The sequence below is a fragment of the Eschrichtius robustus genome, chromosome 8 (assembly GCF_028021215.1).
Source record: "Eschrichtius robustus isolate mEscRob2 chromosome 8, mEscRob2.pri, whole genome shotgun sequence".
In the NCBI taxonomy this organism is placed as follows: domain Eukaryota; kingdom Metazoa; phylum Chordata; class Mammalia; order Artiodactyla; family Eschrichtiidae; genus Eschrichtius; species Eschrichtius robustus.
The window spans coordinates 65,487,626-65,505,531 of NC_090831.1; the positions used below are offsets into that span (position 1 = coordinate 65,487,626).

The window sequence follows — 17,906 nt, forward strand, 5'->3', positions numbered from 1 at the left end:
GGCAGCAGGGATTTGTACACAATATAATCTACCACACATACCAATCCTACTTCTAAAGCTAAAGTTCGTTTTTACAATATGTATATTCTACTATGGCTTCTTTTTCCAGACTGTCACTTCTAATCTTCCAATCTCTGCTTAAAATATTGCTCACAGACTCCCCTAACTTTAATGTGCAAAATTTAAACTTTTACAATTGGATATTTTGGTTAATCTTTAATGCAACTTAGGGAATTCCCTGGCGGTCCAGTGGTTAGGACACCATGCTTCTACTGCCGGAGGGCCGGGTTCAATCCCTGGTCAGGGAACTAAGATCCCCCAAGCCACGTGGCCAAAAAAAAATTTTTTTTAATGAAATTTATATTCTCTAACCCTGCTTTGTTGACAATTCCAAAGGCATCACTTGACTACCTATATTATTGTTACTTCTAGAAACTAGGTCAATGACAAAAGAGTAAGCCACTGGATTTTACTTTCTTATTAACAGTGGCATTCTTGTATGCCTACTTATTTTATTACCAAGTGTTATCATTAAAAATAAAATATTGCAAGGAGCGGTCTTCCGCTTCTAATTTCTTTAATGAAAGCCTACCTACACTTATTGCTATTAGGCTTCTGTGTTCACTTCTAAGTATTTTCCATGATTTTTGTGCTGATATTTTCTTTTAACATAACCATACTCCTTACCATAGTTTATAAGGTCAATGTCAGAGAGACCTTTATAACCTCTCTGATCTCATTTTGTTATGGGTCAGCCACACTGGCCTCCCTTGAGCATTTTATTTATTTATTATTTTTTTAAATCTCAAAGCCATTTTTCTTGACAGTTGGAATAGTCTTCCCTCAGATCTTCAGCAGTTTACCTCCTTCTTTTCATTTAGATTTCAGCTCAAATATTACCTCCTCAGAGGAACCTTCCATGTCCACTCTCACTAAAGTAAACTTCTTTCCTCCACTCCATGTCTTTCTCTCTCATTATTGTATTTTATTGGTTTGTTACTCTCTAAAATTATCTTAATTGTTTGTTTATGGTTTGTCTTCCTAACCAGCATGTAAACTCCATTAGGGAGGAACAATTTTTTCGTTCACTGCTATCTCCCTAGTTAGAACAGTGCCAGATGCAGAGTAGGTACTTAATAAAGATTTACTGAGTGAATGAAAAAGACACCAGTCTTCATAAGCTTCATGACATGTCATCTTAATAATCACCACTTATTATTTTTTTCCTACCTCGCTGGCCATATCTCCTCTCCTAAGCTTTGCATATTGGCATTCCTCAGCTCCATGTCCTTTGTCTCTCTTGTCACTCAACCTTCTCTCCCTAAACAATCTCATTCAGTCACATGACTTCACTTTCTATTAATGAAATGGGTCCTAGGGAATTCCCTGGTGGTCCAGTGGTTAGGACTCCACACTCTCACTGCTGAGGGCCCGGGTTCAATCCCTGGTTGGGGAACTAAGATCTCACAAGACGTGTGGTGGGAATGAATGAATGAATGAATAAATAAATAAATCCTAAATGTATTCTTCTAGTTTATATGTCTCTTCTGCCCTACAGAAGTCCTCTTGGGTTTTACATAAATACATATCCATCATTCTCTATTGTTTTATCTCAATAATAGGCATCAAAATCCACACAGCCAGAACTGAACCGCTGAAACCATCCTGGACTCCCCCATCTTCCCACTCCCCTATGTCTGACCAATCACTAAGTCTTGGTGCTACCTCCTAAATATCTCTGGAATCTTTTCGTCATCATCACATCCCCTATACTAGTCCAAGCTACCATTATCTCACAGGGACTATTGTAACGACCCCTTAACCAGTCCCTCCCCTTTCATGTTTATCTCCTCTAATTCATTCTTCATAGACAAAGCAATCATTTACAACCGCAACATCTTGCTTTTGCTTAACTCCCTAATGCTCTCAGCATAAAACCCATGCTGTGTAAATGACCATTGGTCCAGCAGATCTGATTCCCGCCTTGCTCTCCCTCTTCAAGTTCCAACCATACGTATAGACCTCCTTCAGCTTCTCAAAAAGTCTCTTTAGTTTCAGACCGTCACACCTATTACCTCTCTTCTGTATGTCTACATCCTTCCTTTCACTTGGTTAACGTCTATTCCTCCTTCAGGTCTAACATTACTTTTTCAGAGGTGACTTTTCCTATTCTTTCCAGGCCCAATTACTTGTGTGATCATTTGATTGATGCTTTAAGTTACGTATGGGGTTGGAGGGGGTTCAGAGTGTCCACTAAAGCCTGTCCCAGGGAAGACTTTCGGGTTAAAACACAAAAACAAACAGATAAATGACAATTGTATTGGGGTACAAGAAAAGATTATGTGTAGCGACACGACCAATAAAAACATATTTTTAGAATGCAATTTCAGGCCCGGGGAGAGGATAGTGGCAATGTTCCAAAGGTCTTTGCAGCGTTGAACACTTAAGCGAGGACCAGGAACTGTTTATAGATCACACTGACAGGACAACTGCCATCTTTAAGTCATTTACTAGTTTCTAACTTCTGCCCGTAAACGACAGTCAAGGACAGGAAGCAGCTGCAGTATTTTTAAACCGCAGTCGCTGACCTTAGCGGCTAGAGACTCGACCTGCCCTCCAGTCGCCCGGCGCTCAGCAGCCAAAGGCGCCTCGCAACTCCCTCAGCGGCGGTCACGGCGGCCGGCGCGCGCCCCGCACGCGCGCCCCCAGCGTCTCGGCGCGCGGACCCGGCTCCCTGGAGGCTAACAAAAGGACCCGGCTCGCAGAACGCGACGCCCGTGCGTCCGCCTGTCCTCCTCCTCTTTAAACACGGGGCCTACCGAGAAAGTGCCTGTGTAGTCAATCGAAGGATTCTACTTTTGACGCAAAAAATTACCCATCAGAAGTATGCATAGCATAGGAATGAGAATGTTTCACTTTGCAGTTGAACGCTGTTGATTTGGACAGGTTAGAGCGGACGCGAGAGCTGCTGGATCAAAGTAGGCACTGTTTAGGACAGCCGCATCCGGGCCCTCCTGTCGCAAGCCGTCCTCCGAGCCAGGGGTCCTTCAGGTAGGAGGTGCTGGGTGACTTTGGACGTCCGCCCTTCCTCGGCACGAAGGCTCTTCAGTCCCGGGCCTTGCGAGTTTGACGTTCTCTTCCTCTGGGCTCGAGGCTTTTGTCGCAGCCATGATCCGCCAGATCATCGGTCAGGCCAAGAAGCATCCTAGCGTAAGTTCTTAAACCCTTTCCCAGTGTTTTCACTTGTGCATCCTGTGTCTGGTTGCGGCTGCCTCAGTTCCCTGGGAGCTTTCTCCTTCGCAGTCTCTTACCGTTTCTCGGGGCTGGACCCTGCCTCACTTTGTCCTATTCTGCTGGTTGCCCCAGGACCTTGAGCTTTGACCTTCCACGCCTTGCATTGTGGGGTTTGGCCTGGCACACGAAAGGTGAGGGACGCTCTCGAGGAAAATAAAATGTTGGAACAGTGTGGTGGGCGCGCGTCCTCTTGCAGGTTGGTCGGACCAAGAGGGATAGTTGTGCGCTGTGTGGGTTAAAGACCAGCAAAGGTCAGGCACCCTATTTGTTGTGCTGTTTAGTAGAGTCTCGTATTCACTGCATTGCACCATGAGGCTTTGAGGCAAATATGAGGGTCTCTGATCTTGGAATGCTCGGTTTGTCTGGACGTCTTGATATTTGGGGGGATTTTTGTAGTGCGGAGTTTAATCGCAGTTGAGTTCTTTTGTATCTCACATTTTCCCCTGCATATCAACGTGCTGTGGCCCTAAAAATCAATTACGCAATATTTAATTTTTATCTTAAACCTAGTTGCCTAACGACGCATTAAGCGTTGGTAGCAGTACGTTTTCAGAGATTATGCGTAAAACCGGTATTTATAATAGGTATGTTTCTGTTTGTTCATTCAGACTCTTTATTTAACAGAATTTTTATTTTTCGTAACGTCTGTATCGAAGCAAGCTTAAGTAATTTGCCAAGAGCTTGTTTTTCAAGCCTTGAGATGAAAGAAACTGGGAAATTTAATGGGAGTGATGTATAAATATTAAGTGAAAAAGGCGATATATTTTACGGGAAAATTTAAAATTTGAATGTAACTTTTTCCACATTTAAACCAGAATTATCTTCACATCCTTTGGAAATTACATTTCTTTGTTTTGAATGTAGTTATAAGAAATCTTACCTCAATATGAGGTCTATCTTTTTTCAAATTTTAAGACAAGATTAGAAAGACGGTTTGAAGAGAAGGTAAAACTATAGAGATAGAATGCAGATTAGTGGTTGCCTGAGGCTGGGTGTGGGGATGGGGAGTGACTGCAGTGGCCATGAGAGATTCTTGGGGTGATGAGAATGTTCTAAAATTGTATCGTGGGATGGTTGTACAACTTTATAAATTTACTACAAATCATTGGTGGTTTCATGCTTGCAATTAATGAATTTTATGGCATGTAAATTAAACCTCAATAAAGCTGTTGAAGTTTTTTTAAAAAATAAAATAAAAAGATGGCTTGAGACTTGGAAATCAATGTGTAGAAACTACTGTAGTCTTTCAGTTTATTTTTATCAGTATGTAGGTATTTGAAGATGACTCTTGATGAAGATGACTCTTGATTCTTGTCTATTTTGTTTTTGGTTCCAGTTGATCCCCCTCTTCATATTTATTGGAGCGGGAGGTACTGGAGCAGCACTGTATGTTTTGCGCCTGGCATTGTTCAATCCAGATGTCAGGTAAGTGCTTAAAAATGTTTAGAACTTTGATGGTTTATCAAACTGATTCAGGAGCCACAGCCTTTCTAGGGAGGCAGCATCAAGTAGTATAAAGAACCTGAAATTTGTTGTCATACAGTAAGTTCAGATCCCGGTTCTACTGTTGTCATTTACTTTTTCTGGTTCATGAAATTATCTGAATTTCTCTGAGTCTCATTTTCTCATTGGTTGAGTAGAACTGCTAATACCTATTTTGTAATGTGAGGATCGAGATAATTGTTTTTATAAAACAGTCAGGGTTGCTGGTATGTTTAAGTGTTTTTTGCCTGTTTTCCACAATAGGGAAGGCTTCTTTTTGAAGTTGTAAAAGAACAGGCATGGAAAAGGTTGTTTCATTGTTTTTCTATGCAGTTTTCTATATATCACTTCATTGATGAAATAGAAAACACTAGTAAAAGCCAAGTGTAAAGTTTTTTGTGACAAGGATAAGAACAAGAACAGCTGCCCCAAGAGGCTCTGTGTTGTACCTTTTTCTAATTGATTACGTGAGATTGCTTATTATGAATCCTGTCTCTCTCAACTCCATAATGAAAATAACACCATCCTTCACCTGATAGGAAGTGGGATTAATCTATTTGAAATGTTAGCTTCTTGAGTACAAGACTATTTTAAATAGTGTTTTATTACTCTAACAGTTATAATGTTTTATTTCTTTTAGTTGGGATAAAAAGAATAACCCAGAACCCTGGAACAAACTGGGTCCCAATGATCAGTACAAGGTAAGCTACAAAATTGCTTCAAAATTGCTGGAAAGTGTATTTTAATAAACTTTGTCATAGGGTAGGTTTTTTTTGAAATTGGATCTGCAAGTAAAATTGTATTATAATGAACTTAGAAGAATTGCTAGATTGTTCTGTGAAATTAGAATGGCATATTTTTCTAACAAATATTTTTTCTAAGGATTTTATTCACAGGCTTTAGACTCTGTATGTGAAATGAAGATAATGTCTCAATTCTACTGATTTGACTAAGAAAAAAAAGAGATAGTATAGTTCTTGTTTAATATTTTCTTTGCTCTTGGGTACTGTAGTGCAGTGGTTCTCAAACCTCAGTGTACATAGGCATCTTCTTCAGCTCCATCCCCAGAGATTCTGATTCAGTTGATCTGTTGCAGAGGCTGAGAATTTGCATTTCTGATAAGGTTTTAGATGATGTTGATGCTGTTGGTCCATGGACCACACTTTGAGTAGCACTAATCTAGTGGCTGGTTTGGTTGGCTGTTCTTTCTTCTTGGTATGGTTGACATATTTCAGCTGAGAATAAGTAGGAAGAAATGAAAATCAGTTGAAACTTATATTTTACCATAAACCTTCTAGATAAACTTTTTAACATCTTTCTGGAAAACTGGTTTGTGAAACTACTCTTCCAAAGAATGATTTCATGGACTGACGCCATTTACTTTTTTTAATTTGTTTTATTGATACATGATTGACGTGCAACATTGTATAAGCTCGAGGTGTACAACTTGTTGTTTGATGCATTTATGTATTACACTATGATTACTACAGTAGTGTTAGCTAACACCTTTATCATGTTACATAATTATCACTTTTTTGTGTTGAGAACAATTAAGAGATAGTTCCTTAGCAACTTCGAAGTTTATAATAAAGTATTGTTGACTATAATCACTATATTGTGTATTAAATCTCCAGAACTTGTTGGTCTGGTAGTTGCAAGTTTGTACCTTTAACAGCTCCCTAATTTCCCCACCCCCCATCCCCTGGTAGCCACCATTCTACTTTCTGTTTTTACAAGTTCAGGTTTTTTAGATTCCATTTAAGTGATATCATACAGTATTTGTCTTTCTCTGTCTCACTTATCTCACTTAGCATAATGCCCTTAAGGTCCATCCATGTAGTTGAAAATCTGAGACCATTGATTCCCCAAACACAGCTTTACTTACCTGTAAAATTTTTGCATACAAAGGTAAAATCCTTGCAATGTCAAAAAGGGTGGGGGGCAGCTTTATTAGGGTATGATTCACATACCATACAATTTACCCATTTAAAGTATATAACTTGCCATGAATTTTCCATTATACCAAGCTGCTTCATCAAAAAATAGCAGTTTCTTTGAGCACTCTCAAGAAGAGGTGTCTTGACCGAGGAGTGTTCAGGACCCCTTAGCAGATATACCTCCTTGATGGAGATGGATGCTGTCATTACTGATGACAACAACTTTTAAGATAACTGTCACCTTTTACAGATTCCAAGCTTTCCACTCAACCTTCTGATTATAATTTGGCTTCCAAATCTCTAAACAGATCTTGCTACAAGAAACAAACAAAAATGCACAGGTGAAGCTGAAGTGAACCATCTAATCTGTGTCACATTTTGACTCAAAAAATGATACACAGGCATCCTGTTTTTTCTGTCCTATAAATTTTAGTCCATTCTGGAGAAAATGATTCCACATCCAATAAACTTTAAAAAAGAAAAGAAAACAAAAAAAACAGGCCTTAGTCCTTCCACCAAAGAGCATATTGGATTCTCTGCGTATATAGTTCAGAAAGCTCTTCAAGTGATTATGTTAATGAAACTAATTATTAATCATGTTCTGGAACATGAAAATACCTGCCAGTATGAGGCCATGTGAGCTGGAAATGGAACGTTGCTGCAACAAAAAACTAATGTGTGTGGCATAGATTGGGCTGTGAATAGCCAAGATACTGGTATTAGAGCCTGGAAAAATGAATCATGTAATGGCAAAATATTTGATAAGGTGTCACCTGCTATAACTTGGAAAGAAGACCATGTGCCTAAAGAGTTTGTTATAGAAAAGGTTTTGGGAAAACAGGATGTTTGTGGACTGTTGCTGGCTCTACTTGCCAAGAGATGAGTTTAGAAGAATTGGGACATTTGCAAGCAGAAATAAAAGGGAACCAAGTCCAGAAGCTTGTGAGCCTGGAGTGGATGATGCCTACTACTGCTTCTAGACTAGAAGACTAGTAGACTAGATTATTCTTTCTCTATCATTCACTTCCCCTCACCTAAGATAATTTTTTTTCTGGCCCATTAACATCAGATTTGGCCATGTGACTTGCTCTGGCAAATCAAGTGAGGGGAAGTGCTGTCTGCCACTTCTGAGCCAGTGTGTAGTTCCCCCATTGTTCTTTTCCATCTGTATGAGACCAAATTGACAGTTAAGGGCTACTCATTCAGCCCAGGATTAGAATGAAGAGAACACAGGGCAGTCAGCTTATAAATGGCATATAATGTGAATGAAAAATAGACCTTTCTTGTAAGCCGCTAAGATTTGGTGGTTATTTTTTGCTACTTCACAGTCTAGCAGAAGCTAACTAATACAAACAAGAGGGGGCTAAAATAGGATTTAAGCATTAAAGGCCTAGCAACACTTCTCAACTGAATAAAATGCCCCAAAGCCGAGATAGGAATATGTTGTGCCTTCCCAGCTATTGTTACAAAAACTTTAAAGGTAGCCACCATTAAATTGAGAAAAGGAATGTGGTCATGGAAGCTGAAAAATAAAGCAGATTTGAAAATAACTTCGACGGAGTATTTTGATACTGGCACATGGAACCGAATAAAAGCAAATACATCAGAAGCCTGCTTAGTTTTGAGAAAATTAGCAAAGGTACTGTGATCTTTCCACTCTGCTTGGGTGTAGGGGCTTGATCCTGCTTCTGGCAAGTCATATAACTTGATCTTCAATGGCTTCTTTTATAAAGTAAGAATGAGTAAGGTTGTGATAATTAAGATAAACATAAAGCATTCTGCCTGCGGTGCCTGGGATCTATTAGAAGAGCCCAACAAATATTTATTTCTTAAAATATAACCTGCAGTTCCTTTTATAAATATTCCCTTTAATATTTTGTTAATATGTTAGAGATGATACAGTTAGTTTCTTTTTAAGTCTCATTGTCTAGTTCAGTTGCTTCATAGGAGAACACTGTCAGAACAAAAAATACTGCTTTATGACTGATTCATACTTTTATGTTTATAAAGTTTATAAAAGTCTGTGTACGTATCTCAAGGATAAGCTTCACAACCTGGGAATTTTTCTTTTTTTAAAAGTCAAATAAAATAAGAATTTTTCAATTAGAGATAAAGAAGTTAGGGTATGTTTGGAGAAATAAAGAAAAGGGTTTGAAGAAATAATGGACACAGATTTATGAGCTTCTTGCTTAAAAACTGAAGAAAATGATGATAATTCTGCAGTTTTGGTTCTTTTGGAGTTAAATAATGCAGTCTCCAAGTAATTATAGCACAGCCTCTTCAGTGTTCTTTGGCATAAGAATGAGTAAACGCAAGATTATAGCTTTATTTGGGCTTATGTACAAATCCTAATGTTTCCTCAGTAGGAATTCTAGAGCAGTATCAAGTATAAATCACTTTTTAAAAAAATTGTTGAGAGTTAGAGGCAGTTTTTTAAAGTAATGATAGTAAGATATATTTCTAGAATTTAAGTTGAATATAAGGAAATTCATGGAAATTACAAAGTTTCCAAAATACAGTATTATTTAAAAGCAGAAATACTGTACTGTTTAAAAGCTTTTGTACCAAAGGTGGTCAGGTGTGAATTTGATTTTGATGCATTCTGGGTTAGGAAATTAAGGAAACGTCTAAGTGAGAGAGAGAAAATGGACAGAAAAGCCATCAAAGCAGGCCAATTTGTATCTAAAAAGTATGGAAACAAACACACAACGAAGTATTACTTTATATTACTAGCCAATCTTTATTGCTATAAATCTTTCCCATCTAAATTATAGCCCTTTGCTAACCAAATAGGGATGATAACTGGTATTTCTCTATTCTGTTGGAGAGTCACCGTGTACGTAGTGGAGATGGAAGTAAAAACATAAGAATTGGAAGTATGTATCAGAAGAAATTCATAATTATTCACCTTGAAATAGAAGAATTTTTTTATAGGTTCTACCAGATTATACTGGCACTGCTCTTCTGAGGAAGATTGAATATTTTTACCTTACCAAAACCATTATTAAAGAACTGGAATTTTAATGTCTTTGTTTGAATGACTTTTATATTGTTAAATATTCCTAATACAAAATTAATGTCTGTAATTGTTACTATAGAAAGCTGAATAAAAATAATCTTAAACTTCTGTACCATCTTTGTGTATTTGATTGATTATCTAAAATATCTTTTTTCTTTTCCAAGTTCTACTCAGTGAATGTAGATTACAGCAAACTGAAGAAAGAAGGTCCAGACTTCTAAATGAAATGTTCACTATAAAGCTGCTTAGAATGAAGGTCTTCCAGAAGCCATCCGCACAATTTTCCACTTAACCAGGAAATATTTCCCCTTTAAATGCACAAAATCATGTTGGTGTACTGTGATGGGGTTTACACTGATTAATAAATAGTTTGAAACTTGATGTGTGTCACTATTTAATGCCGAAACTCTACTCTGAATTTTATAACTTAGGGTATAGGAAATAAACTGTTAGAATTTAAGGAGTTTCTTGAATTTCTGTGTATTCGTGTAATTTGAAAATAAGACTTTAAGCTGCTCTAATAAAACACTTTTATTTTGTGTGTAGGCCATTGGTAACACTAGGGCATATTTAAGAACTGGAACTGGAAATCGAACGTAGATTGGCAAGATTATTCAAGCCTCTTTGGCATGGGCAAAATGAAAACCTCTAGATTTCTGTTACTGGCTGATGTCGAAGTATGTGCAGTTGTTAATGCTGGTTTTTACCATGGCGTTCTCTTTGCTGAAGATTTTTAAGGTTGTTAGTCGCTGTGGTCTGGCTGGGGATTGTTGGATCTGAGTCCATCGCTACTAACCATGGAACTAGTGGCCAAGAAGAGCTCTTGAGAACTTCTGCTGAGTCTTGGCAGGTTTTCAAAGGCTAGAAAGTATGTTAGTAGCAATTTTGAGTGAGAGTTAACTTTTTAAGAATGGGCTGTGGAATTGGAATTTGGTAAGAGAAAATGTTTGGGTGTATATTGATGTTACCTGCTACATAGCTCTGACCTTTTAGCTGGATCTCAAATGATCAAATGAGCAGAACATTTCAATGGTTCAGTGGTGGCTAATCAAGAATTAACCATGTCATATATCAACTTTCCACATAGGTATATGTAAATCATGACATTATAGAAACTTGAATTTAGTGAGACAATTTTGGATTTTAATATATAGGTATAATAAATCTTTGTGTTTACGAAGTAATAGCACATTTTACATGTCAGGAACTGAATTAAATGTTAAATTATGTGGATTATATCAAATGCTTAAATTTTTTTCAAAAACAGTAAGGAAACCGAGACTTGAATTAAATTATTCAAGTTCATTCTGTTAGTCAAATGTGGATATAGTTGTCCTTTGGTATCTGGGGGATTTGTTCCAGGACACCCCCCCCCCACCCCCGCAGACACCCAAATCCACAGATACTCAAGTTCCTTAAATGGCATATCTGTATCCATGAACGCAGAACCCATGGATGTGGAGGACCAACTGTATTTGAACCCAGGTAGTCTTGAAATGAATGTAGAGTGCATTTCAGTTACTTGACTGTCCATACTTTTAAGCTCCCGTGTCTCTTGCATAATTTCAATCTCCAGAGCAGAGTTTCTCAGCCTTGCCACTGTTGACTTTCTGAGTCAGACCATTTGTTGTAGTGGCCTGTCCTGTGCATTTTTATTTTAGCATAGTTAGCAGCATCCTTGTCCTCTGCCATTATATGCCAGTGGCACTCCTCCCCTCTCCAGGTTGTGAAAACCAAAAATGCATGCAGACATTGCCAGATGTTTCCTAGTGGGCAAAATTGTGTCATTCCCACCCATGTTGGGAACCACTCTGGATGCTTTGGCACAAATCACCTCAAAGTTTAAAAATGTGTAAAAAACTACAGGGCCATAGTTACAAATAGCTAAGTAATTGAAAGACAAACATTTTATTAAGCAGTTCCGAATAAATGCGTTAAGAAATTAGTAATAGCATTTTCTACTATTGAAGACAATTGTATGGATCTTTTAAGATTCTTAAACTTTAAGTAAACTCTGTGTTCAGTATTCCTGGACATTCCCACATAAAACTGAATGTAAAATTTGGCATGAGATATAGTATGTCTTGAAGACACTATTACATCCAATTACTGCTATTCAGGAAGCTGCAATGGCAATGGAAGTTGACTGTCACTTAGGACTGCATCAGGTATCAATGCTGCCAGGAAAGATAACGTGCTCTTTTTTTCTTTCCTTAAATGAATTTGTTTAAAATTATGCTTTTACTGTGCTGCTTATTTAAATATACAGCAGACTGCTTTGTCAGTTCCTCAGCTTAATGAGGTCACTAGGCAGAGCTACATTTAAATACAGTTGTTGCCTTGGGTAGCATTTATGTATATTCGAAAAATTGAAGTTTTGAGAATTGACAAATGCTTCCCAGTAAGTACTTGAAACAAGAGCCAAGCAAAAATTATGCTGAATTTTGCTTCTTTCAAGTTTATTAGCCCACCCTGATCAGGTTTTACCCTTACCACTCAACTAAAAATGCTTCTGTTTAGGGCATCAGTGACCTCTATGTTTCTAAATTCAGAAGGTAATTATCATTGCCCAATCGCCCAATTCAGCACACCACCATCCCCACCCCACCGCAGTTTTCCCCCCTTGGTGTCCATATGTCCATTCTCTACATCTGTGTCTCAACTTCTGCCCTGCAAACTGGCTCATCTGTACCATTTTTCTAGGTTCCACATACATGCATTAATATACGATATTTGTTTTTCTCTTTCTGACTTACTTCACTCTGTATGACACTCTCTAGATCCATCCACGTCTCAACAAATGACTCAATTTCGTTCCTTTTTATGGCTGAGTAATATTCCATTGTATATATGTACCACAACTTCTTTATCCATTCGTCTGTTGATGGGCATTTAGGTTGCTTCCATGACCTGGCTATTGTAAATAGTGCTGCAATGAACATTCGGGTGTATGTGTCTTTTTGAATTACGGTTTTCTCTGGGTATATGCCCAGTAGTGGGATTGCTGGGTCATGTGGTAATTCTATTTTTAGTTTTTTAAGGAACCTCCATATTGTTCTCCATAGTGGCTGTATCAATTTACATTCCCACCAACAGTGCAAGAGGGTTCCCTTTTCTCCACACCCTCTCCAGCATTTGTTGTTTGTAGATTTTCTGATGATGCCCATTCTAACAGGAGTGAGGTGATACCTCATTGTAGTTTTGATTTGCATTTCTCTAATAATTAGTGATGTTGAGCATCTTTTCATGTGCTTCGTGGCCGTCTGGATGTCTTCTTTGGAGAAATGTCTATTTAGGTCTTCTGCCCATTTTTGGATTGGGGTGTTTGTTTCTTTAATATTGAGCTGAATGAACTGTTTATATATTTTGGAGATTAATCCTTTGTCCGTTGATTCATTTGCAAATATTTTCTCCCATTCTGAGGGTTGTCTTTTCGTCTTGTTTATGGTTTCCTTTGCTGTGCAAAAGCTTTGAAGTTTCATTAGGTCCCATTTGTTTATTTTTGTTTTTATTTCCATTACTCTAGGAGGTGGATCAAAAAAGATCTTGCTGTGATTTATGTCAAAGAGTGTTCTTCCTATGTTTTCCTCTAAGAGTTTTATAGTGTCCAGTCTTATATTTAGGTCTCTAATCCATTTTGAGTTTATTTTTGTGTATGGTGTTAGGGAGTATTCTAATTTCATTCTTTTACATGTAGCTGTCCAGTTTTCCCAGCACCACTTATTGAAGAGACTGTCTTTTCTCCATTGTATATCTTTGCCTCCTTTGTCATAGATTAGTTGACCATAGGTGTGTGGGTTAATCTCTGGGCTTTCTATCTTGTTCCATTGATCTATGTTTCTGTTTTTGTGCCAGTACCATATTGTCTTGATTACTGTAGCTTTGTAGTAGAGTCTGAAGTCAGGGAGTCTGATTCCTCCAGCTCCATTTTTTTGCCTCAAGACTGCTTTGGCTATTCGGGGTCTTTTGTGTCTCCATACAAATTTTAAGATGATTTGTTCTAGCTCCGTAAAAAATGCCATTGGTAATTTGATAGGGATTGCATTGAATCTGTATGTTGCTTTGGGTAGTATAGTCATTTTCACAATGTTGATTCTTCCAATCCAAGAACATGGTATATCTCTCCATCTGTTGGTATCATCTTTAATTTCTTTCATCAGTGTCTTATAGTTTTCTGCATACAGGTCTTTTGTCTCCCTAGGTAGGTTTATTCCTAGGTATTTTATTCTTTTTGTTGCAATGGTAAATGGGAGTGTTTCCATAATTTCTCTTTCAGATTTTTCATCATTAGTGTATAGGAATGCAAGAGATTTCTGTGCATTAATTTTGTATCCTGCAACTTTACCATATTCATTGATTAGCTCTAGCAGTTTTCTGGTGGCAGTTTTAGGATTCTCTATGTATAGTATCATGTCATCCGCAAACAGTGACAGTTTTACTTCTTCTTTTCCAATTTGTATTCCTTTTATTTCTTTTTCTTCTCTGATTGCCATGGCTAGGACTTCCAGAACTATGTTGAATAATAGTGGTGAGAGTGGGCATCCTTGTCTCGTTCCTGATCTTAGAGGAAATGCTTTCAGTTTTTCACCATTGAGAATGATGTTTGCTGTGGGTTTGTCATATATGGCCTTTATTATGTTGAGGTAGGTTCCCTCTATGCCCACTTTCTGGAGAGTTTTTATCATAAATGGGTGTTGAATTTTGTCAAAAGCTTTTTCTGCATCTATTGAGATGATCATATGGTTTTTATTCTTCAATTTGTTAATATGGTGTATCACATTGATTGATTTGCGTATATTGAAGAATCCTTGCATCCCTGGGATAAATCCCACTTGATCATGGTGTATGATCCTTTTAATGTGTTGTTGGATTCTGTTTGCTAGTATTTTGTTGAGGATTTTTGCATCTATATTCATCAGTGATATTGGTCTGTAATTTTCTTTTTTTGTAGTGTCTTTGTCTGGTTTTGGTATCAGGGTGATGGTGGCCTCATAGAATGAGTTTGGGAGTGTTCCTTCCTCTGCAACTTTTGGAAGAGTTTGAGAAGGATGGGTGTTAGCTCTTCTCTAAATGTTTGATAGAATTCACCTGTGAAGCCATCTGGTCCTGGACTTTTGTTTGTTGGAAGATTTTTAATCACAGTTTCAATTTCATTACTTGTGATTGGTCTGTTCATATTTTCTATTTCTTCCTGGTTCAGTCTTGGAAGGTTATACCTTTCTAAAAATTTGTCCATTTCTTCCAGGTTGTCCATTTTATTGGCATAAAGTTGCTTGTAGTAGTCTCTTAGGATGCTTTGTATTTCTGCAATGTCTGTTGTAACTTCTCCTTTTTCATTTCTGATTTTATTGATTTGAGTCCTCTCCCTCTTTTTCTTGATGAGTCTGGCTAATGGCTTATCAATTTTGTTTATCTTCTCAAAGAAGCAACTTTTAGTTTTATTGATCTTTGCTATTGTTTTCTTTGTTTCTATTTCATTTATTTCTGCTCTAATCTTTATGATTTCTTTCCTTCTGCTAACTTTGGGTTTTGTTTGTTCTTCTTTCTCTAGTTCCTTTAGGTGTAAGGTTAGATTGTTTACTTGAGATTTTTCTTGTTTCTTTAGGTAGGCTTGTATAGCTATAAACTTCCCTCTTAGAACTGCTTTTGCTGCATCCCATAGGTTTTGGGTCGTCGTGTTTTCATTGTCATTTGTCTCTAGGTATTTTTTGATTTCCTCTTTGATTTCTTCAGTGATCTCTTGGTTATTTAGTAACGTATTGTTTAGCCTCCATGTGTTTGTGTTTTTTACGTTTTTTTCCCTGTAATTCATTTCTAATCTCATAGCGTTGTGGTCAGAAAAGATGCTTGATATGATTTCAATTTTCTTAAATTTACTGAGGCTTGATTTGTGACCCAAGATGTGATCTATCCTGGAGAATGTTCCGTGCGCACTTGAGAAGAACGTGTAATCTGCTGTTTTTGGATGGAATGTCCTATATATATCAATTAAATCTATCTGGTCTATTGTGTCATTTAAAGCTTCTGTTTCCTTATTTATTTTCATTTTGGATGATCTGTCCATTGGTGTAAGTGAGGTGTTAAAGTCCCCCACTATGATTGTGTTACTGTCGATTTCCTCTTTTATAGCTGTTAGCAGTTGCCTTATGTATTGAGGTGCTCCTATGTTGGGTGCATATATATTTATAATTGTTATATCTTCTTCTTGGATTGATCCCTGGATCATTATGTAGTGTCCTTCCTTGTCTCTTGTAACATTCTTTATTTTAAAGTCTATTTTATCTGATATGAGTATAGCTACTCCAGCTTTCTTTTGATTTCCATTTGCATGGAATATCTTTTTCCATCCCCTCACTTTCAGTCTGTATGTGTCCCTAGGTCTAAAGTGGGTCTCTTGTAGACAGCATATATATGAGTCTTGTTTTTGTATCCATTCAGCTAGTCTATGTCTTTTGGTTGGGGCATTTAATCCATTCATGTTTAGTGCCACCTTTTTAATGAGGCTTTCCCTGTCCAAAATTTCACACCTACTGCATTCTCATCACTTTTTATCTCCTTTCCCTTCTTTGTTTTCATCTCAGTACTTATTACTGTCTAATATGTTACATAATTATCTTATTTTGTTTTATATATCTCCCTCCACTAAAATGTAAGCGCTACGATGACAATTTTTGCTGTTTTGTTTGTTTGTTTTGTTTGATGTATCCTCAACACGTAGAATGGTACCAGGCACATAGTTGGTGTTCAAGAGATATTTATAAAAGACCAGTTCATCGAGTGTCTAGAGTGGCTAATCATAAGTGGCTACAAGTGACTTGATGGAGGCAGAGAATCCAAATTGGAGATTATGGCGCGCCTTTAGCAAAAGGGCTCTGAGCTTTACTTCACCACCCCCCACCAGTGGATAATTTTTTAATAGGTCTTTTAAATTTCCAACTAGAGCATTATGTTTGTACTAAAACATCTCTTATCCGGGTATTTGAAGCCTATTATTTCACAACATTTCAGTCAGGATGAATCTGAATGAAGGAAAAATTAGGTATAAGCACAAATAAAACCAGACATGTCCTCCTTTTATTAACAACAACAGCAAAAAGTTTCCTAGAATCCACATACCATAGTCACCATTGCCAAAAAATATCCATTTTCTTTTTTTGCATTTTTTCTTTTCTTTCCAATTGTAAAAGCAATGCATGCTCAGCATAATTAAAATAATTCACAGGAAACATTTTTATATATCCAAGGCTTACTTCTAGTGGTGTAAGAGGATATGTTAGAATGCTACTCTGTAACCCCTTATTCAAAAATGCTTAAATATGGCATGCAGGAACCTTGTTATCTTAACAAATAGCAGTTGCTGCATAGCAAAACAGAACCCCTAAATTTGAAATTTAAATTTCAAGTCCAGTAAAAGTATACATAGAAATTATATATACATTTATTACTCTTTGGTATTTCCCACTGTAGCAGTTTGTTCCTTTCCTCTAAGGTGGTTGGTAGAATTCATCTTTGGAGGAAATCTCCACCTTTCTTGGTTAGGTAGAAGGTAAAGAAAAAAGTCAAGAGAAAAGGTTATAAGAAGGGATCTCATATCAGGATGAAACTAACAATAATCGATAACATTATTGAGCCAGGCACGATATGTATTACTTCATTTACTACTAATTACAACATTGTAAGGCAGACTTATTACCCTACCACTCCCACCCCGCCACTTTTTTAGACAAATGAGGAAACCAAGGCATAAAAATATGCCCAAAGTCAAACTTAACTAGGAAGTGGTGGAGCCAGGCTTTGAATCCAGACAATTTGACTTCAAGTTCATTCCCTGAACCCTCTAGACCTGTCTCATAGGTTGTCTTTAGAATTAAATAAGATAATATATGTTAGAGGCTTAATGTATCTCCTGCCAGAATAAGTATTACTTAAATATTAGCTATTATATTTATAAAGCCTGGAATTCATTTCTTTCTCCCTTTCCATCAGAAACTTTAATGGGAAACTTCTAAAAGCCATATTATATAAAACTTAAAGGAAAGAAAAGGACTGTCTAGTAAAAGCTTATCCAACTACCAACAATCTGATCAAATAACTCTTTATTGCAAATATCATTGATTTCAACATGTAGACAAGGTGACCCCCTTTTATGCCAGAGCTGTAAGTCTAAGAAGTGT

At 37.2% G+C, this 17,906-nt stretch overlaps 1 protein-coding gene across 1 annotated transcript; it reads left to right on the forward strand.

Moving 5' to 3' along the window:
* The first annotated feature begins 3,041 nt into the window (after positions 1 to 3,041).
* On the forward strand, positions 3,042 to 10,113 carry NDUFA4 (NDUFA4 mitochondrial complex associated). Its single transcript, XM_068549970.1, has 4 exons — positions 3,042 to 3,210; positions 4,631 to 4,719; positions 5,417 to 5,477; positions 9,897 to 10,113. The coding sequence occupies exons 1-4, from the start codon at positions 3,169 to 3,171 to the stop codon at positions 9,951 to 9,953; spliced, it is 249 nt and encodes an 82-aa protein (XP_068406071.1). The 5' UTR covers positions 3,042 to 3,168; the 3' UTR covers positions 9,954 to 10,113.
* The last annotated feature ends 7,793 nt before the right edge of the window (positions 10,114 to 17,906 follow it).